The 21067-nt window shown below is 42.8% G+C and overlaps 2 protein-coding genes across 2 annotated transcripts; both read left to right on the forward strand.

Moving 5' to 3' along the window:
• Positions 1-315: 315 nt before the first annotated feature.
• Positions 316-7031, forward strand: LOC310878980 (bile salt-activated lipase-like; the record flags this gene model as incomplete). Its single annotated transcript, XM_083793395.1, has 11 exons — positions 316-378; positions 1015-1162; positions 1665-1784; positions 2071-2268; positions 2653-2783; positions 3027-3134; positions 3295-3409; positions 4152-4338; positions 5408-5611; positions 6066-6275; positions 6866-7031. 11 exons carry the CDS (start codon positions 316-318, stop codon positions 7029-7031), a joined length of 1650 nt encoding a protein of 549 aa, XP_083649521.1.
• An 891-nt stretch (positions 7032-7922) lies between these two features.
• LOC310878981 (bile salt-activated lipase-like) lies at positions 7923-17592 on the forward strand (the record flags this gene model as incomplete). The annotated part of the gene is made up of 11 exons (XM_083793396.1): positions 7923-7967; positions 9675-9822; positions 10130-10249; positions 10541-10738; positions 10890-11020; positions 11185-11292; positions 11796-11910; positions 12384-12570; positions 13112-13315; positions 17066-17275; positions 17424-17592. Exons 2-11 carry the CDS (start codon positions 9702-9704, stop codon positions 17590-17592), a joined length of 1563 nt encoding a protein of 520 aa, XP_083649522.1. The 5' UTR covers positions 7923-7967; positions 9675-9701.
• Positions 17593-21067: the final 3475 nt, after the last annotated feature.

Raw genomic sequence — 21067 nt, forward strand, 5'->3', positions numbered from 1 at the left:
ATTAAGGTTCTAGGTTGTCTAGAAGCTAAGATAGCACAAATACTTACAGTAGGCCACAAACATCCAATATGGCGGCCATGCAGGTGTTGATCTTTTGATTCCCCATGTTCTGAATATTACGAAAACGTATAGTTATGCTAATCTCCCAAAATGTTGACCGAAAACAACTAGTGAACTGGACTAATTATAGACGTTTTAGGGAGGGGTCTCTAACAACCTGTCGGTCACACATATGGGAGGAGGGCTAGCGGTATATAAAGCATGATGAAATGGTGTGTTCAGGTTAAACCATACAGGTTGTCTGGGCCAGCCAACATGACGACGTTGGGTAGCCTAATTGTTCTTGCCCTGTTTGTGGCCACAGCCTCTGCAGCATCTGTAAGTCTACAATAATATATGTACTGACTGTACCTTTTATTAATACAGTACATGCAGCACACAGTTAAGTTTACATTATTGACAGCAAAGACTTGCGTGCACACACGTGCACACACAGTAATGACAGTAATGGGATAGAATTTGTCAAGAAAACGTTAATACCTTATTTTGACATTTGTTTACCATTACAGTTTTCTTTTCTTTCTTTTTTTTTAAATATAGGTATTTCATTAAGATAAATTAAATTGTGTGTGTGTGTTGTGTGTATGTGTGTTGTGCATGCACTTGTGTGCGTGCGTGCGTGCTGTACATACGTGCATGGGCGCGCACATGTGTGTTTACTTTGGATGAAATGTACTAGTCAATAACATTGTATAGATTTGACTCTGTGACTTTGAGTCCAGTAGACAGCTGTGTAAGCCTAGAAGATGGTGGCTGTCTGCCTGAAGATACCATGTTTAAACATACATCAGTGAAAGCGGAACATTTACAAAGCACTGTTAATATAGACATCTAAAATAGACATGATAAATAAGTTAATAACATATTGAGGAAACGTATAGACATACTTGAAGTGGAGCATTCAGAATGAGTTTTAGAAAGGTTTTTTTTATAATGTTAATTTAATGTGTATAGCTAGGGGTGGTGTACACAGAAGCAGGCGCCGTGAAAGGGGATAACGTTTGGCTTGGAATTGTTCGTCGTATGGACATCTTCAAGGGAATTCCCTTCGCTGACATCCCTGGGAGGTTTGAGAAGCCTAGACGTCACCCTGGCTGGGATGGTGAGAAACCAACATGAATGTCATGTCATTCACATTGACACCATTTTATTTTATTTTATTTTTGGGGGGATTTGATTAAATCTAGCCTAGTATGCTCACAGAGGGAAATCCCATTTACAGTTAGAAGATATGACATGATGAAAGATAAAGGCCAAATTCAAGGAGTTTTGAAAGATGATATGATTTTGTGGCAGATTGAAAGATTGAGATTACTTTTTTTTGCTGACACAGAATTAGATTTACTTTAGCTGGTGAAACATTTGTTATCTCCTGACCTCAGGCGTGATGAGGGCCATGGACTACAAGCCCCAGATGTATGCAGCTGAATATGACATGTTTATCTCCTGACCTCAGGCGTGATGAGGGCCATGGACTACAAGCCCCAGATGTATGCAGCTGAATATGACATGTTTATCTCCTGACCTCAGGCGTGATGAGGGCCATGGACTACAAGCCCCAGATGTATGCAGCTGAATATGACATGTTTATCTCCTGACCTCAGGCGTGATGCCGGCCATGGACTACAAGCCCAGATGTATGCAGTTCAATATGCTCCAGAGTGATACCCGTGGCAGCGAAGACTGTCTGTACCTGAACATCTGGGTTCCTCATGGCCGTAAAGGTATGTCAGTGGTTTTATTAATTAAATAAAATAACATATTTTCAGTTATTTAATCAGTTATATTCAGCAAAAGATGCAGTCATACTTTTAGGGTTGACTTTTAGGGTTGAACTCGCACAGTTTTAACAGAGAACTTGTAGTTCCCCCGACATGTATCGCTCAAACACACATTCTCCTTCAGTTAGAAAGTGTGCATATCTATTTTTATTTAATTAAATGTCACTGTTAAATGTGGAAATATTGTATTCTGTCTCTAAATGTTTTGTTAAAATGCTTTTATCTTTAGTGTCCAAAAACCTACCAGTTATGGTCTGGATCTTTGGAGGAGGTTTTATGGTTGGAGGTTCCATGGGGGCCAACTTCCTGGACAACTATCTGTATGACGGAAAGGAGATTGCAGACCGGGGAGAAGTTATCGTTGTGACCCTGGGATACCGTGTCGGAGCCCTGGGTTTCCTCAGCACCGGAGATTCAAGCATGCCTGGCAAGTATAATTAGCAAAGACATTATTGGCTGTAAATGGTAAATTAACTGCATTTCACTTTAACCCAATCACACACCGATGGTGGAGGATGCTCATCAGGAGCAATTAGAGTGTCTTAATTGCTCAAGGACACTTTGACACTCAGGGATCAAACTGAGAACCCTCAGATTCCAAGAGGGACAATCTACCTCCGGAGCCACTGCCGTCACTGTAGACTTGTGTTTACATGTAAAAGTCATTGGAATGGTTATTGGTAAATGGTAAAAGTCATTGGAATGGTTATTGGTAAATGGTAAAAGTCATTGGAATGGTTATTGGTAAATGGTCAAAGTCATTGGAATGGTTATTGGTAAATAGTAATTAATTCGTTTGGTTTCTTGACAGGAAACTATGGTCTGTGGGACCAGCAGGCTGCCATCGCCTGGGTCCACAGGAACATCCGCGTCTTTGGTGGAGACCCTGACAACATCACCATTTTTGGAGAGTCTGCTGGGGGAGCGAGTGTGAGCTTCCAGGTAAGTTGCTGGTGATGTTGTCTTAACCACAGGAACCCTACCAGTGGTGGACAAAGCACTTTGACTCAGTACATGAGTCAAAGTATACTATCTACTACTCTACTACTAGCGTACTTTAATTGCTGTGTGTGTGTGTGTGTGTGTGTGTGCGTGTGCGTGTGCGTGTGCGTGTGCGTGTGCGTGTGCGTGTGCGTGTGCGTGTGCGTGTGCGTGTGCGTGTGTGTGTGTGTGTGTGCGCAACAGACTCTCACACCCCACAACAAAGGTTTATTCAGGAGAGCCATCTCCCAGAGTGGGACTGCTCTGTGCCCCTGGGCCATCAACAGAAACCCTCGGGAGGTAGCAGAGGAGGTAACGTGTTCAAATGATGAAAATGTGTTAACATTATCCCCAGTTAATAACTAATTCGTTATTTGTTCTACAACTTTAAGCATATATTATATAGTCTTTAAATTGTTAAGAAAATGTCCGCCTGTCCCCCTTTACTTTTACCTTCAACTTCACTCTCCAGGTTGCTATAAAGGTCAAGTGCCCCACTGATGATCAAATGGTAGCTTGTCTGAAAATGACAGACCCTGCGCTGCTTACACTGGCCGGTTCATTGGACGTTCATGGATCTCCTCAGAGTGAGTATTCCATCAAATAGCATCACATCTCTATGTTTGCTAGGGAATTACGATTATATGCTGATTTTAACCCATAGAAATGCTGCAGAAAGATAGTAAGCCCACGTATTAGAATACTTCTGTCTTCAAGATAAATATGTTCTGGTTCTGTATGGAGCAACAATGTTTCATACCTTTGTTCATGCTAAGAACTTGAAAGTTAAGTTTACGTCAAACAACATTCGGTGCAAAAATATCATTGTTATTATTGAATATTGTTTGAGTGCTTTTCATCTGGTCCTGTGACCTGTTGTGACAGAGTGCTGATTAGTTTCATTTCATCCTATCCTAATGTTTATTAGGTTTAGGACCTAAACTATGATCAGGGAAATACGCTGTAACTCACCCAGCATCCCTATATTCTAGTGGGAACATTTGCGTGCGTGTGCTCGCAAATATGTTGCAACATAGCCTATGTTTGTAATTGTCGGATTTTCATGGAACTTGGAGGGAATGATTATTCAGCCAATAAGGCTATAATGAATACATTACTTTACTAACTTTTGGAGAGAAAAGGTCCATAACTTGGTGGGAATGATCAATAGGATGCCTCAAAGATATGATTACATTTTGGGTCAAAAAGGACAATACAACAAGATATGTTGGTGCAGGCATGTTTTGCTCTCCAAGATACATCTTCTATCTATAAATGGTGTGTTTGTGTGTGTTACCTGTGGGTAATGGTTGTATTTATCTCCTCCAGCCCCCGTTGTTTATAAGCTGAAACTGTCTCCTGTGATTGATGGGGACTTCCTTCCTGATGAGCCTGCAAACCTTTTCAGCAACGCTGCTGACATCGACTACATGGCTGGTGCCAACGACATGGACGGACACCTCTTTACCGGCATCGACATTCCCACCATTAACAGTCACTTGGTTGAGACCAAAGTGTGAGTATCAAGGGCAAGTTGGCCTTAAAGCTGCAATACATGAGTTTAATTTAAGTAACGAATTTAAAGGTATATTCAGTGATTTCACTCAAAAAACCTTAGGTTTCGTTTTTGGCTGTGGGACCCAGCCTTTCGTCCAATCAGGATAGAGAGTCAAAAACGAAACCTACGGTTTTTTGACCCCCAGGGGTTAACTGGGGACAGGGAGGAACTCCTTATATGGCCAGCACACTCTATAGTAGGGAGGATTATCACAACAAAACAAAAAAATAAGTGATATTTGAATTAAGTGAAATCACTGAATATACCTTTAAGTAACGAACATTTCGGATAAACAGCCTTCATCAGTGTGTGTATAGTGTGTAATACAAATCTATCATAGATCGAGGTGCATACAATTCACTGACATCATGAAGATATTTAAGATATTTGGAAGATGTTTTAGCTCCCATATACATCTGTCAAACAACAACAGTACCAGTGGCCTGCACTGTGCAACACGTACATAAAATGCAAGTGCAGATGTAACCCCAATCTTTTGGCTCACTCTCAGGTTTACAGCATGTATTGCCAACTCTGTTAGACAACAAACACATTGGCCTACACATGTGGATGGTGGTGTGATTGTGTGAGGCTCACAACACAGCTGCCATGGCCATGAACAGGAACAATGTGTCATTCCACATTTTTGGAAACAGGCTGTCTGGAGGGGTGGACAGCTTCTAATTGAGAAGGCAATAGTCAATTCTGCAGATATAAGGTGTGCCTTGCCCTTTAAGTCATCAGCACTGAATGGAAAAGCCACGAGAGTCAATGATGTGAGCGAAGGAGTGGGGCATCATGTAGTGTGGCATTCTGGATGCAGGCAGAGTGGCAAGGTGGAGTTTCAGTAGTCAAACCTGGAGATAACCGAGGCCTGCATGTAAGGAGCTGAGTAGACTCCTTGGTGAGAAAGGGACAGATCCTTCTGATTTGTACGGTGCAAACCTAAAAGACAACTGCTTTAAATGTTTTAAAATCTGTTTTATTTATTTATTTTTGTTTCTTTCTTTTTTTCGTCACATTGCAGGGAGGATTTGAAAGCTCTCATTGGTTCTTATACCAAAGAAAAGGGTAGTGCCGGCCAAGATGCAGCTTTTAAGCTCTATTCTTCCACCTGGTCGTCACATCCTACCAAGGAGGAAATCAAGAGGACTGTTGTTGACGTCGGAACTGACTACATCTTTCTGATTCCTACCCAGGCTGCACTCTACATGCATGCTTCTAACGCCCAGTGAGTGTTGTATTGTAATTTGTATACTGTAGTTCTCTGCACAATATGTGTTAATTTAACTACAAATGCAACAAATGCTACTGTAGGTCCATTTGTTTGCATTTATACACTCTCTGAGTACAAGTGGATGAATTCAACCTGAGTTAAGATGTATGTGCATGAGTTGTAAAGTTTTTTTAGTCATGTTATTGTGCATAATGTCAAATTATCAGATGTCAAATCACTCAAATGCAAAACTTGGCTGCACAGGTATAGCGACACTATAGCAAAATAAGATTATCTCAGGTATTTCCTCTCGTCATGGAATAGGAATAGGTTCGTTTTATAGTATAAAAACGAAAAAGGTGTACATCCTTTCCTAACTGTCTACACAGACAGGTCTGGTAGTATGAAGTATAAACTAGCCTCTACAAAATGATAACCATATCCTTATTTGCTTCTTGTCCCATCAAAGACGCGGTGTTACCTACTCCTACCTGTTCTCTGAGCCTAACCGCCTGGGTGGTCTACTACTACCCTTCCCAAGCTGGATGGGTGCTGACCATGCGGATGACCTGCAGTATGTGTTTGGAAAGCCTTTTACCACACCCCTAGGCTACTGGCCCAGCCACCGTGATGTCTCCAGATACTTCATCGCTTACTGGACCAACTTCGCCAAGACTGGGTATATCTACGACTACAGACATACAGTAGCCCACACACACTTTATGATCACCATTATAAAAGACTGGCTAATGACATCAACATTTACTTCCGGGGATCAATAAAGGTACCTTATCTTAAACCATCATCATCATTTTAGATAATTTCCCTTTAACCCATTCTGAACGGGCACCCATGTTATGCTTTAGCTATTGAAAAATAGCAGATCTACAAGCTCATATCGCGCCACCGAGTGGCGCGATACGAGCTTGTAGGTCTGCTATTTTTGAAAAATCGAAGAACGATTGACATTTTTTGAATCTGATCTCAGGTCAGAATGGGTTAATCAGACCAGTGTGTGTCCAGTGGAAACCTCGTATGAATCTGATCTCAGGTCAGAATGGGTTAAAGTGATTGATTCATGTCACCGGCGGTAAATAAAACTGAATGTCAGGTTTATGTAGCCTATTTGAAAATGTTTAATAACCATTCCAAACAAAACAAATATAATCCATCGAATCCATAATGCATTTAATTCATAATGATATTATATGACTTAGGCATATAGGTCAACATAGTTATTCTCATGGGGGTATTTCTTCTCTGTTGCAGGAATCCCAACTCTGGAGGGCTCAAGGTTCCTGCCGCATGGCCAGCATTCACCAGCGATGGCCATATGTATCTGGAGCTCAACGCCAAGACAAACGGTAACTCAGTGAAACAGCAGCAGAGACTTCGTTATGTGCAATTCTGGACCAATGAATTACCCAACTTGTAGTCGGCCTCTAAATAAAGAACTTATCTGCCTCATTAAGTTCATACTTACCGTATATTGTACTGTACTGTATACTGTACTGTACAGTGTCCACCACTGAGTATTTATTGAGATTTGCAACATATTATTTATTTAAATGGAGAGTAACTGTACTCATATTATCACTGAAACAATAAACCCAAACAAATAACTCACCTGCCTGCGTTATTATCTGCTATTATTAGGTCTATGCTTAATGCTATACTTCACAATCTCCGCCAGGGGTCGCGCGCGCGCGTGTGTGTGTGTGTGTGTGTGTGTGTGTGTGTGTGTGTGTGTGTGTGTGTGTGTGTGTGTGTGTGTGTGTGTGTGTGTGTGTGTGTGTGTGTGTGTGTGTGTGTGTGTGTGTGTGTGTGTGTGTGTGTGCGTGTGCGTGTGCGTGCGTGTGCGCAGTAGTTTTCTTATAGAATATACATGATTTTGTACAGAATCCTTTCTCAAAGAAAAGAGAAAAAAAGAGACTCGTCGCATGTAAATAGCTATTTTTGTATAAATTAAGCATTTGACTGAGCGTGGCCCTCTGTATGGTCCAGGATCATAGAGCCTAATGGCACATTAGTTGCCAAGATCATTTTATTTATTTATTTGTGTCATTTACTGTTAGAACTACTACTACTGTAGGAGGAAAAAAGAGGTTAACCCATTTAGGCCTGACGTCCGGGGGGGGGAAAAAAATCCAGGATTTTAATTTTTTTTTTTTTGGGAGGAGCCTTACTGTATACAACTGACCAGTAGGCTACTGGTCAGATGTACTGTATTTGGGAGGAGCCCTATAAGCCTATAAAACGCCTGGTGGAACATCAATCCAGAGCTCTCAGCCAGAGCTCAGTCACCATGAAGACACCGGCGGGGATACTGTTGGTTGTTGCTCTGCTCCTGGAGACCGTCTCCACCACGTCTGTGAGTCTGACATTTCTACAGTCATATGAAGTGTTCGTTTGTTTTCCCCTTTAACCCATTCTGACCTGAGATCAGATTCATACAAGGTTTCCGCCGGACACACACTGGTCTGATGAACCCATTCTGACCTGAGATCAGATTCTAAAAATGTCAGTCGTTCTTCGATTTTTCAAAAAAATAGCAGACCTACAAGCTCGTATCGCGCCACTCGGTGGCGCGATATGAGCTTGTAGATCTGCTATTTTTCAATAGCTAAAGCATAACATGATGCTAACACTAAAATGGGTGCCCGGTCAGAATGGGTTAAATAAATACTCATGCAATGATCATTTGAAATAAATATGATTTGATGAGGATCACTAAACACAGTCACTAGTATTAGAGAATGGATAACGACTAACTTGGGGATTCTAGGGGTCCAGCAAGATTAGCCAGTTCCCAAGATTAATCAGTTTAACCACTTTAACCTGTACATTCAATATTTGATAATAGCCATTTATATAAGCTCACAATGCGTTGAAATGCATTATGAGCTTTTTTTATGTTTTTTTTAATTTATATTGCAGCCAATTAATTTGGGGGTTGATGTATATTTCGATAGCATATTCCTTAACACATGTCATAATTGTACACATAATACTTCAGCCTATAGTTCACATGTAGTTAGAAGCCTGAGTAAAGAGGTCACTAGGACAGCTAGTCACTAAATGAGCCCAGAAGACAGCTGTTACTAGACTATTGCTATTTTCAGTCAATTTGCGATCCCGGGTTTCGGCACCACTGTGAAGTATATTTTCCAGCAACTTAAGAGAGAAGAGAACGGACGACGGACGACAGGCCAATGAAAGTTTTCAAGTCCATTTTATTGCAGAGTGTAGAGTACAGCAGATCACAGCCATGCAGCTCCAACAGGCAGCCTTGCGGCTCCTGGGGACTAACACACACATAGACATTACAGTGGAATCTTATACAGGTCAGAACAAAGAGATCAAAGGGACATGGCGAAAGGTGGTTCTCAAACCCCCACTGTCCCAAATGGTCTAAAGTGGTCACCAGGAAGAACAGTAGGCTACTTGCTATCAATAGGTCAGATATTTAGGGTCCCTGTAAATTTCTCCTGCAGCTGTCCCCTTGCATGCATCCTGTTCAAACATGCCTGTCTCTCACTCATGAGAGACACAAAGATCCACTTTAGTTTATTTAAACTATATTATTGTAAATTGTGATTTCCATATACATCAGGGTCTTTAACATGAAAGATTTTCAGAAACATTTTTGTATTGTAATGTTCAAAAAAAAGCTAAAGCTGAATATACCAACCATTCAAACCTTAAACAGAAATGGACAGGACTTTTGACCCTGACAGCTGTCACTCTCACCAAATAGGTATTGTAAAGCTTACATGGTGCAATGCACAAGGAAAGAAATTGTACCTACTGTAATTTCAGATTTTTTTACCATTTATAGTTTATAGTAAAGCAGTCTAAAACTAGGTTTAAACAAATTCACTCATTATTGTACAGCCATGTGCATAATTAATCAGTACAGTGATTATTATTGAAAATCCTGTGCTGTCTTTGAATAAACAAAACACATCGCTAATGACAGGTGGTGCAAACATCCGTTCAAATTGTTTAACATTTCAATTCATTTGTATCTGTGAGTGGTGGATGAGTTAGAAAGGACTCTTGTTAATGTGATGTATAGCTTGGAGTGGTGAAGACAGAAGGAGGAATGGTAGAAGGGAAGAACATTCGTCTTGGATTTGGTCGTCATATGGACGTCTTCAAGGGAATTCCCTTCGCTGACATCCCTGGGAGGTTCGAGAAGCCTCAGCCTCACCCTGGCTGGGATGGTGAGTAGAAACCATTTCAACATATTATTGGTGTATAAGTCTACTAACTGAATGATGGTAAATTGTAATAAAAACCATACTGTATATGTATACTTATACTATACTTGTATTTATTTATTATGACAGACTTAAATCGAATAAGATAAAGATCAGGGCTGTTTTCCAAATGAGGCTACAGCGAGGACTTGTTACTCATTTACTTTCCGACCACCGATCCTCTGCCAACTGGCAACCTTCCTGTCACAAACATGTTCCTTGAACCTTTAGGCTAGCGTAACTTCCCAATCACCACTGTTTCTTGCCTCAGGTGTTCTAAAGGCCACCTCATTCGGAAAGAGATGCCTTCAGATCAACCTGCTCATGACTTCTACCCGTGGCACAGAGGACTGTCTTTACCTTAACATCTGGGTTCCTCATGGCCGCTCAGGTATCACCTCGGTGCTTTTATTTCTTCCATAAAAGATGCATATCATTTCTGAATAACTGCATGGAGTGCTGCTTGAGTGTAATACGGTGTTCCTTGTCCCTCTGGCGCTCTTCAGTTTGTAGTAGTTCAAAGTTATTAAACAAAAACATATGAGCTGTGAAGTATTAAAAGCTTTTTTAATCTTGAGTGTCTCAGATGTTTTTCCAGTAACCTTGAACTAGAGTATAATGTTATCAAGGTTGACAAACAAAATGTAGCTAACGACAAAATCTCTGGCTCTTCTCTTCCTAGTATCTACTAAACTGCCAGTCATGGTTTGGATCTTTGGAGGAGCATTCCTTGTCGGAGGTTCTATGGGAGCCTATTTCCTGAATAACTATCTGTACAGTGGACAGGAGATTGCAGACAGGGGAGATGTCATTGTGGTGACATTGGGCTATCGTGTGGGAACCCTGGGCTTCCTCAGTACGGGAGATTCTAGCTTACCTGGTAGGTTTAAATGTATTTTCTATTTTATACCACAGTATACAAAAGGCCATATTCTAGTCATATCAGAATATGATGTTTTCCTTCCCAGATGTGTGGGTGTTTCTTTGGAAAAAGCTGTTTCTATCTCACAGCACAGTTTTTGTGTTAACAGGAAACTATGGACTGTGGGATCAACATGCTGCCATTGCCTGGGTGCACAGGAATATTCTGTCCTTCGGTGGAGATGCTGATAATATCACAATCTTTGGCGAGTCTGCTGGTGGCGCAAGTGTCAACTTCCAGGTTAGCTGGCTGTATACACACAGTATATGGTATATAAACGTATTATTATAGGACCTGTTCTTGGGTTTCTGTTTCTGATTAAGGATATACAGTATATATGATGAATTTTCTCTCTCTCTCTCTCTGTCTCTCTCTCTCTCTCTCTCTCTCTCTCCACAAACAAGATTGTCAGTCCTCACAACAAAGGGCTGATCAAGAGAGCCATCAGCCAGAGTGGCGTTGCCCTTTGCCCATGGGCCGTTAACAAGAGCCCTCGGAGGCAGGCGGAGGAGGTACAGTATTAAACAAATTCTCTCACCTGTGTAACTCTTCTGACTATATTTTGTATTGTTACTTTTCCAATTACAGGCAAACAGTATGTAATAGCAAAAGCCTCTATGACGGATTGGCGGTCATTGTTGCACAGTTGTAGTCAATTGCAGTAGGATATGAAAAATCTTAATGTTACATTGTTGATCATATGAGGTACAGTATGAGTTCTTGGCCTGGCATATAGCACTACCATCTCCGCCTCCCGTCCTGTCAGAGATCAAAGGTGAAACATGTTATGTGGGTGAAATTCCTCTTTCACATTTCTGCCTCTGCCAGGCCGAAGATGTAGCCGAGACAAGGTTTTGCATCGCGCGCGCGCGCGCGCGCGCGCGTGTGTGTGTGTGTGTGTGTGTGTGTGTGTGTGTGTGTGTGTGTTCTCAGGGGAGCACTAGTTTTGAATGTTTTTGTCTGTACTACACTTCTGTGTTCTTAACGGATGTATAACATTCATCCTCATCTATAGGTTGCGCTGAAGGTCAACTGTCCTACTGATGACAACATGGTAGCCTGTTTCAAAATGACTGATCCTGTGCTCCTCACCATGGCCGCAATCCCCAACCTCTCTATTTCACCCGATAGTAAGTACTCCAGACAGCAAACTGTGGACATATACAGAACTAATACTATTAAATGATTTGGACATATGAGATTAAAAACACCCCCACAAATCCATCTTGGTATACTCAAGGTACTTGAAAAATGTAATGATATATGATATAATTGAAAGATATGCAGTATACACTAATCCTATACAGTGATTCTCAAGCTGTTGAATCAAGGACCCCCAGTTGTATTGGTTTTTGAGAATCATTAAGGACAGGTGTTTTAAGCACTATGTTATACTTTAGCTGTTGAAGAATAGCAGACCTACAAGCTCATTTCAGATGGAGGGTCCGGGGCCAAATTCGGATAATTCTGGGGGTCCTTGACATCGAAATGGTTGAGCACCACTGACATAGAAACATAGGTTTTTCAGAAAACTGTTTTTTTTATCGGCCTCAGGTCTAAATGGGTTAACAATTAACATAATATAATATGATCCCTCCCCCAGACCCCCTTGTGACCAACCTGGAGTTTTCTCCTGTGGTTGACGGAGACTTCCTTCCTGACCATCCTGGCCAGCTGTTCCACAACGCCGCTGATGTTGACTATCTGGCTGGTGCCAACGACATGGACGGTCACATCTTCACTGGCATCGATGTCCCCTCAATCAACTCACCACTGATCGACACACCTGTGTGAGTTGGGTTCGTATGGTATAGAGCAGTGGTTCCCAAACTCTTTCATGTTAAGGACCCCCAAATCGATGCTAGTTAGCCCGCGGATCCCCATTTAAAAAATATATGCCAGGGACCCCCATGAGAGAAGATGTTTATGGCTCTAGCAGTGATTCTCAACCCGTTTAATGTCAAGGACCCCCAGTTTGACATGCATTAGTCTACGGACCCCCCCATTTCATTTCTATTAATCTCTGAGATCCCAATTTATATTGGAAAATCAATGTTAATTTAACTCTGAGAGTGTACAAATGGAACCAAATGGACCCGTTAAAGTGTACAAATGGAACGGGTCCATTTGGTTCCATTTGTACATAGTTACAGATCCATAAGGGTTCATTTGGTTCCAGACTATCTTATTGCCGGTGACCCCCTGGACCCCCAAATCATTCATGTGTACGTTGTACGGCGGTGTCGTGTGCCAAAAAATAGTTGATCCGTTATTTATACACCGAGGTGGTATTCGGCAATCTCACCCACATTTTCAAATATGTAATTGCAGGGATGATGTTAAGAGACTCCTGGGTGCTTACACCAGGGAGAAGGGGCAAGCTGGTTTGGACAAGGCCTTCGACACATACTCCTCAACCTGGGGCGCAAAGCCTAGTCAACAAGACATCAAACAAACTGTTGTGATGATTGGGACCGACTACATCTTTCTGATTCCTACGCAGGCTGCCCTCTACCTTCATGCTGCCAACGCCACGTGAGAATGTCTTTCTCAGGGTTTGATTCGTTTGTCTAAAAGGCAGGGGGGTATTTCGCGTGCGCGTGTGTAGTCTATTCAATGTTGATAATGGTGGATATATACCAGGCAGGTTTATAAGAACAGAGCCAGGTCCAGGCACGTCCTTTTCTTTCCAATATAGAGTTTATTACAAGATCAGCCGAATCGTGACAGACAGGTGAAAAGTTTCCTGAAAATAAAGTCTGCACAACCACGAGGCATCTTATATACTGGGTGTCTACATACATGTACTAAGTGCATGTGGATCCCGTGCATGTGCGTGAGTTGTGTGTGTGTGTGTGTGTGTGTGTGTGTGTGTGTGTGTGTGTGTGTGTGTGTGTGTGTGTTAGTGTGAGTGCATGCCCATATGGAAAAAAAAGTAGAAGAAACATATATGTTGTCCTGTTGCCTCCAATAGTAAGTATTTACATTTTATGTCTCCAATAGTAAGTATTTACATTTTATATGTATGTCATTTACATGTATGTCATGTAAAGTACATACTAGATTTTATATGTGAACTCTTGAAAGTGGCACCTTTCATACAATCCTCATATAAGACAATAAAGTGAATCATGTATGAATCAAGTAAACAACATGTATGTGATCTATGAGGTAAGTACATGGCAAACTGTATTTTCCTTACATGTTCCATACAATGTTTGTAGTTTTAAATTATATGAGATATATCCTTTCCATATATAAAAAAATACCATTATAGTATGTATTTTATGGTTTGTAACCATTTAATTTACAAGAAAAGTATGCTTATTTTATATGCTTTTTATAACATTGTTATATGTCAGCCAATACATTATAGCCTACTTTATAGTTATTACTATATGTTTTTATATGTGAAGTGTATGATAGGTATAAAAAACATATGCGCTATAGACCCCTGGGAGATAGTTGCTGAGATGGAGCGCCACACCTACTATACCATCAGCTCCCAATTCTTCCCGCATCACTTGCTGCACCCAAGCTGTGCTACTCATACGCTGAGTTGCCAGTGCCCAGGATCGAACCCATGAACTTGTGGTCTAAAGGCGAGAGCTCTACCGACTGAGCTACCCAGACACATCCTGACATATGTGAAGTGTTTGATATGCTCTCTTTATGATTCTTATATGTAAGTTACCATAGCAGTATAAAATGAAATGCATTGGGAGGGACATGGGGGGGACATTGGTGGTGACACTGGCTGGGGGGGCACTGGGGGGACAATGGCTGGGGGGGGGCACTGGTTGGGGGGGCACTGGGGGGTTGTGTCACACTGGGGGGTTACTGGCTGGGGGGGCATCACACTGGGGAGGACACTGGCTGGGGGGCATCACACTGGGGAGGACACTGGCTGGGGGGCATCACACTGGGGAGGACACTGGCTGGGGGGCATCACACTGGGGAGGACACTGGCTGGGGAGGACACTGGCTGGGTGGCATCACACTGGGGGGACACTGGCTGGGGGGCATCACACTGGGGAGGACACTGGCTGGGGGGCATCACACTGGGGGGACACTGGCTGGGGGGCATCACACTGGGGAGGACACTGGCTGGGGGGGCATCACACTGGGGGGACACTGGCTGGGGGGCATCACACTGGGGAGGACACTGGCTGGGTGGCATCACACTGGGGGGACACTGGCTGGGGGGCATCACACTGGGGAGGACACTGGCTGGGGGGCATCACACTGGGGGGACACTGGCTGGGGGGCATCACACTGGGGGGACACTGGCTGGGTGGCATCACACTGGGGAGACACTGGCTGGGTGGCATCACACTGGGGGGACACTGGCTGGGGGGCATCACACTGGGGGGACACTGGCTGGGTGGCATCACACTGGGGAGGACACTGGCTGGGGGGCATCACACTGGGAGGACACTGGCTGGGGGGCATCACACTGGGGGGACACTGGCTGGGGGGCATCACACTGGGGGGACACTGGCTGGGTGGCATCACACTGGGGGGACACTGGCTGGGGGGCATCACACTGGGGAGGACACTGGCTGGGGGGCATCACACTGGGAGGACACTGGCTGGGGAGGACACTGGCTGGGTGGCATCACACTGGGGGGACACTGGCTGGGGGGCATCACACTGGGGAGGACACTGGCTGGGGAGGACACTGGTTGGGGGGGGCACTGGATTGGGGGTGTCTCACTAGCTGGGGAGGACACTGGCTGGGGGGGCATCACACTGGGGAGGACACTGGCTGGGGGGGCATCACACTGGGGGGACACTAGCTGGGGGGGCACTGGGTGGGGGGCATCACACTGGGGGGACACTGGCTGGGGAGGACACTGGCTGGGGGGGGGCACTGGGTGGGGGTGTCACACTGGGGGGTCACTGGCTGGGGGGGCACTGGGTGCGGGGACACTGGCTGGGGGGACACTTGCTGGGGGGTGTCACACTGGGGGGTCACTGGCTGGGGGGACACTGGGTGGGGGGTCACTGGCTGGGGGGACACTGGCTGGGGTGATCTTAAATAATGTAGGAGTCATAAAATGTAAAAGGGAATACAACTCATTATTTTGTCATCATGTTATTTCATTGTAAGATTAGGTTTTGTTTAATTTGGATGTCTCTGTTTCTATACAATATCCTATCAGATTTTGGTTTCACTGATGTTTGCCCAACTCTACAAGTTTGACAACACACAATTACTAAGATAAGATTTTGTATGTGGATTTACTGCAGTAATTATTCATATATTCAAGTTCATACAGTATATATTTCAATTTATACCAATTTACTAAGAATATTGTATGTGGATTTACCGTCACATAATAGTTACAAAATTATATAAGTTTCACTTTACAAAAAAATACTATGGATCTTATATCTGCTTTGACTGTCATATATATTAACTACAAGTTTCATGTAAAACAAAAAACAAATTTAGTAAAAAAAAATCCATATGGGTGTGAGTGTGAGTTTACGAATGGTGTGACCTGCTGGCTCTCCTATCTCAGGCCATAAATGTGTTGGCATCGGCCGATAGACTTCCTGTGGGGACCAACCACCTGACCTGTATGACCTCAGGCCTGCCAAAACTGCTGAATGCCCCTTAGTGTCGTCACTTAGACCTCCACCAAGATGCACGACCATGGTTCACTCACTGTGAAACATGAAATGTATAAGACTACATCCAAACAACAACTCCTTATATTATATTGCAATGTGACATAACATAACATTATGATGTGGATGTAAGTACAGGTGTTTCTATATGTGTATTTATGACTTGATGAGAACATAAAACATCTTAAGACATATAGTCAAGGTTTTGTACTCCCTCTGAAGGGGGAGGGGTGGTTTGGTTTGTGAACGGTGATCCCCCTGTATGCCCAATTTGAGTCTACCCAGATGTTGATGAGAGGCAGCCAGATCACTTTGGGTCTCTCCACATCTCCACCTTAGATCTGTTTTTATAGATATGCCTATGCATGTCTGGGCGCCAACATACTACACGTGTGCCAATGAGTTGATTTTACATTCCAGACAAAGATTTCTGTCCTCAAGACTTGGGCTGTGTGGGAACCCAGGCGCGGTTTGTTTTGGTTTCAACTCGCTCTGTACTATGGGGTTGAGAGCACGGGAAGCTGATTGGCCTTTTAAATTAGCCAATAGAACCTCTCTCCATATTCTCTTAAATCATCATCTGAGATCTGCTTATGCAGTTTCTTTCTTTAACCCTAACCATTATATCCATGTTCCCTTCATTCAAAGAACCGGTCGCACCTACTCGTACCTGTTCTCTCAGCCTAACCGCCTGGGTGGTGTGGGTAGGCCTTACCCAAGCTGGATGGGTGCTGACCATATGGATGACGTGCAGTATGTGTTTGGAAAGCCTTTTTCCTCACCCCTGGTCTACTGGCCCAGCCACCGTAATCTCTCCAAATACTTCATCGCCTACTGGACCAACTTCGCCAAGACTGGGTATAACTACAACTATACAAATATACAACACGGCTATCGGTCATGATCATTATTATGGCAAATTAACAGAAGGGCGCTGATAAGACTATTGATCAGACTAAACATAATTGCTCTAATTCAGCTGCTGTTTGACTTGTCGTCTATACAGAGACCCCAACAAAGGAGACCTTAAAGTGCCTGTTGAATGGCCTGCATTCACCAGCACGACTGAGAAATACCTGGATATCAATGCCAAAATGAACAAGCACTCTGTAAAGAAGCAACTGAGGCTGCGCTATGTCCATTTCTGGACTAGTGTCTTGCCAAACCTTCCGTAATCAAAGGATTACATAATTGTTCATAAACAAGCTTGTGGCATCACTTGTTGTCAAACAGCACAACTACCAAACAACAAAATCATCAAGTCAAAATGTAATACACTGGCATTCTATTATGGACAAAAATAAATGAAATATTACCAAATGTTCTTGTTTTCATTTCATTTCAATTGCCATACTGTTCCATACATGGTATGAATAGAATTCAAATTAAATGGATAGCTGTGATAACAGCAATAATTAATATAGAAATTAAAGCAATCTCTTTTTCTACTCTGAAAAAAAATACCTTTTACGTTTCTGGGACTTTATCTTATCTCTAACTTCAACATTTGTATTGGTTCTTTTGAGAATCAGACCACCTGGAAACTCCACCAGGTGGGCAGAGTGAGTCGAGGTCAGTGTGCGTTGATCTCTAACTGACAGCCAGAATGAGCTGCGCAGCAAATCCTCTGATCATTCACACCCAAAGAGAGTATAAATGTTCCATTGGAACCATGATTGGAACTCTCTTCTCTTTTGAGTTAAAGGAGAATTCCATACTAAAAGGCTTTCTTACCTTTCTTTGTAGTTGTTACGTCCCCATCAAAGAGGTCCAGGTGTTATTTTGTGCAAAAGCTCCTTATTGGCTATTTCCCCTACCATAAGCCCTAAATGAATTGCATTGAATTGAATGGGATGTATGGGGTGTTGTGCTAATTCGCTTATTTCGATCAAAATAAGTAGTAAAGTGTGCCGCTTGGGTTATTATTTACATTATGAAGAGAGGATATATACAAAAAAATATATAATTTTGAGCGATGGAAATAAGCGAATTAGCACAACACCCCATACATCCCATTCAATTCAATGCAATTCATTTAGGGCTTATGGTAGGGGAAATAGCCAATAAGGAGCTTTTGCACAAAATAACACCTGGACCTCTTTGATGGGGACGTAACAACTACAAAGAAAGGTAAGAAAGCCTTTTAGTATGGAATTCTCCTTTAAATTAACAGAGGATCTTATTTGTCACATGTTCATTCATGCATGTATACCGGTATGCACAGTAAAATAGTGTGTCAGTGTGTTAACCATGGTTAACATACTGTATATAATACCAAGAAATGATAAGCAAAGCCTAGAGAAAAAAACAACACAATGATGTAGTGAATGACCAAGTTTTGTAGCTAAAGGAAAAAGTATACAAAATATTAAATATATGTGACGCCCACTATGTGTGATCACAATGTGTGTGTGTTAACACTGAGGTGGTATTCGGCAATCTCGCCAACATTTTCAAATATGTAATTGCATGGATGCTGCTTACACCAGGGAGAAGGGGCAAGCTGGTTTTCGACAAGGCCTTCGACACATGACATACTCCTCAACCTGTGGCACAAATCCTAGTCAACAAGACATCAAACAAACTATTGTGATGATTGGGACCGACTACATTTTTCTGATTTCATACGCAGGCTGCCCTCTACCTTCATGCTGCCCACGCCACGTGAGAATGTCTTTCTCAGGGTTTGATTAGTTTGTTTAAAAGGCAGGGGGGGTATTTTGTGTGTGCATGTGTGCGTGTGCCAATGAGTTGATTTTACATTCCAGACATAGATTTCTGTCCTCTAGCCTATTGGGAACCCAGGCGGGGTTTGGTTTCAACTCGCTCTGTACTATAGGCTATGGGGTTGAGAGCATGGGAAGCTGATTAGCCTTTTAAATTTGCCAATAGAACCTCTCTCTGAGTTAAATTAACAGAGGATCTTATTCGTCACATGTTCATTCATACATGTATACCGGTATGCACAGTAAATTCTTGTGGCAGTGCCAAAAAATGATAAGCAAAACCTAGAGAAAAAAAACAACACAATGAAGTAGAGAATGACCACATGCGGACTAACACATAATATTATTTAATAGCATCAGCCCTGGGTGTCTGAGATATAATATCTTGAAGTTTTGTAGCTAAAGGAAAAAGTATACAAAATATTAAATATATGTGACGCCCACTATTGTGTGGTCACAATTTGTATTGTGGGGACTGAACAACACCAGGACACTCGGGTGGATACAGGATATCTCCAATTCGGCTATTTATTGTTCACAGGCCCGTGGGCATGGGCTTGATAACGAGAGCAAACAGAAATGTCACTCATTGTGGGAGCTCCAGGCTTTCCCGTCTTTCCCTACAGGTGGCGCTGGCCGGCTCTGTCCCTACAAGAGGCTCACGGTGAATGTCTGTCTGTCACAATGTCACTGTTCACTCCTGGCTGTGACACAATGACAGGTACTCCTTTCCCCGTCTAAATCCAGCCAGGCGAGTGGTCTATGCTCCGATTTATAGTCGTTATACCTATATGGAAGAGAGACGTGGGTGTTAGCGATTGCTTCATACATCAATGCTGTGAGTCGTGTGTGTGTGTGTGTGTGTGTGTGTGTGTGTGAATGTGAGTAGAGTCGCTTACCGCCAGTGCATGGCCCGAGAGGCGTCAGAGAGGAACTGAGGGCAGAGGCAGCCTCGTCTGCACTTTATCTGTGTGTCTGGCCGCACAGGTGGCCTTGATGAACTTGAGACAGTATGTAGGCGGGTACGTAGCGAGCGTCTAAAAAAGGCAAAGAAGTTTAGGGATAAGGGGTTTAGCGGTGACGAAAATGGAGCCCTTAGTAAGTAGTAAGTATATAGAAAATGTCTGCACCTCCTTTTACTTTAACCTTCAACTTCACTCTCCAGGTTGCTAGGAAGGTCAAGTGCCCCACTGATGATCAAATGGTAGCTTGTCTGAAAGCGACAGAATATCACATTGTGATCAGATAGACGTGTTAAAAATGGTCTTGGTGATTCTTTCCGTTTTGTTGGAGAACAGCAAATGTTTTTGTCGCTGAGTGTGATACTCGTAGGCTGTTCTACTAATTCAGTGAGATTAAAGTGATCTGTTATTTGAGTTGTTTCCTTCCCTTTTTATCGCCAATTAAAACCATTTCTTAATTAAAATCGCAAGCTTTGAAAATGTATTTTAGCTGATCATAAAACTCTAGTTTGGCTGATGGTTGTTGGTAGCCTTGTTAACCACCAAATGTATTGAAATGAAATGTATTCAAGGGGGGAGTGGTTATCCAGGCTAGGTTGTCACGTCAGTACAAACAAGAGTGAAAGATATGTTGGTGGACACTGGAGAGTGTGAGGTCTAATACTACACCCACACATTCTGCCTGGATCTCATTTGGCCAAGTCTCCGTCAGACCCAAACAATCAATATTTGAGTGTACAAGTAGGTGTTAATCATGCAACGGATATTTAGATGGCCTCAAAACAGTTCCTTTACACTGAGGTTCCGATACAGTTTGTTGGTCGTCTGTTGGTCAAGAGTCTTCTGTGACAGTGTTTTGTTTTTGGCTTTTCTGCATTTATTATTGATAGATACAAGTGAAGACAGACAGGAAAGAGGGAGAGAGATGGGGAAGACATGCAGCAAAGGTCATCATGAACGGG

This window comes from Protomyctophum parallelum, assembly GCF_964188405.1.
Source record: "Protomyctophum parallelum genome assembly, chromosome: 21".
NCBI lineage: Eukaryota > Metazoa > Chordata > Actinopteri > Myctophiformes > Myctophidae > Protomyctophum > Protomyctophum parallelum.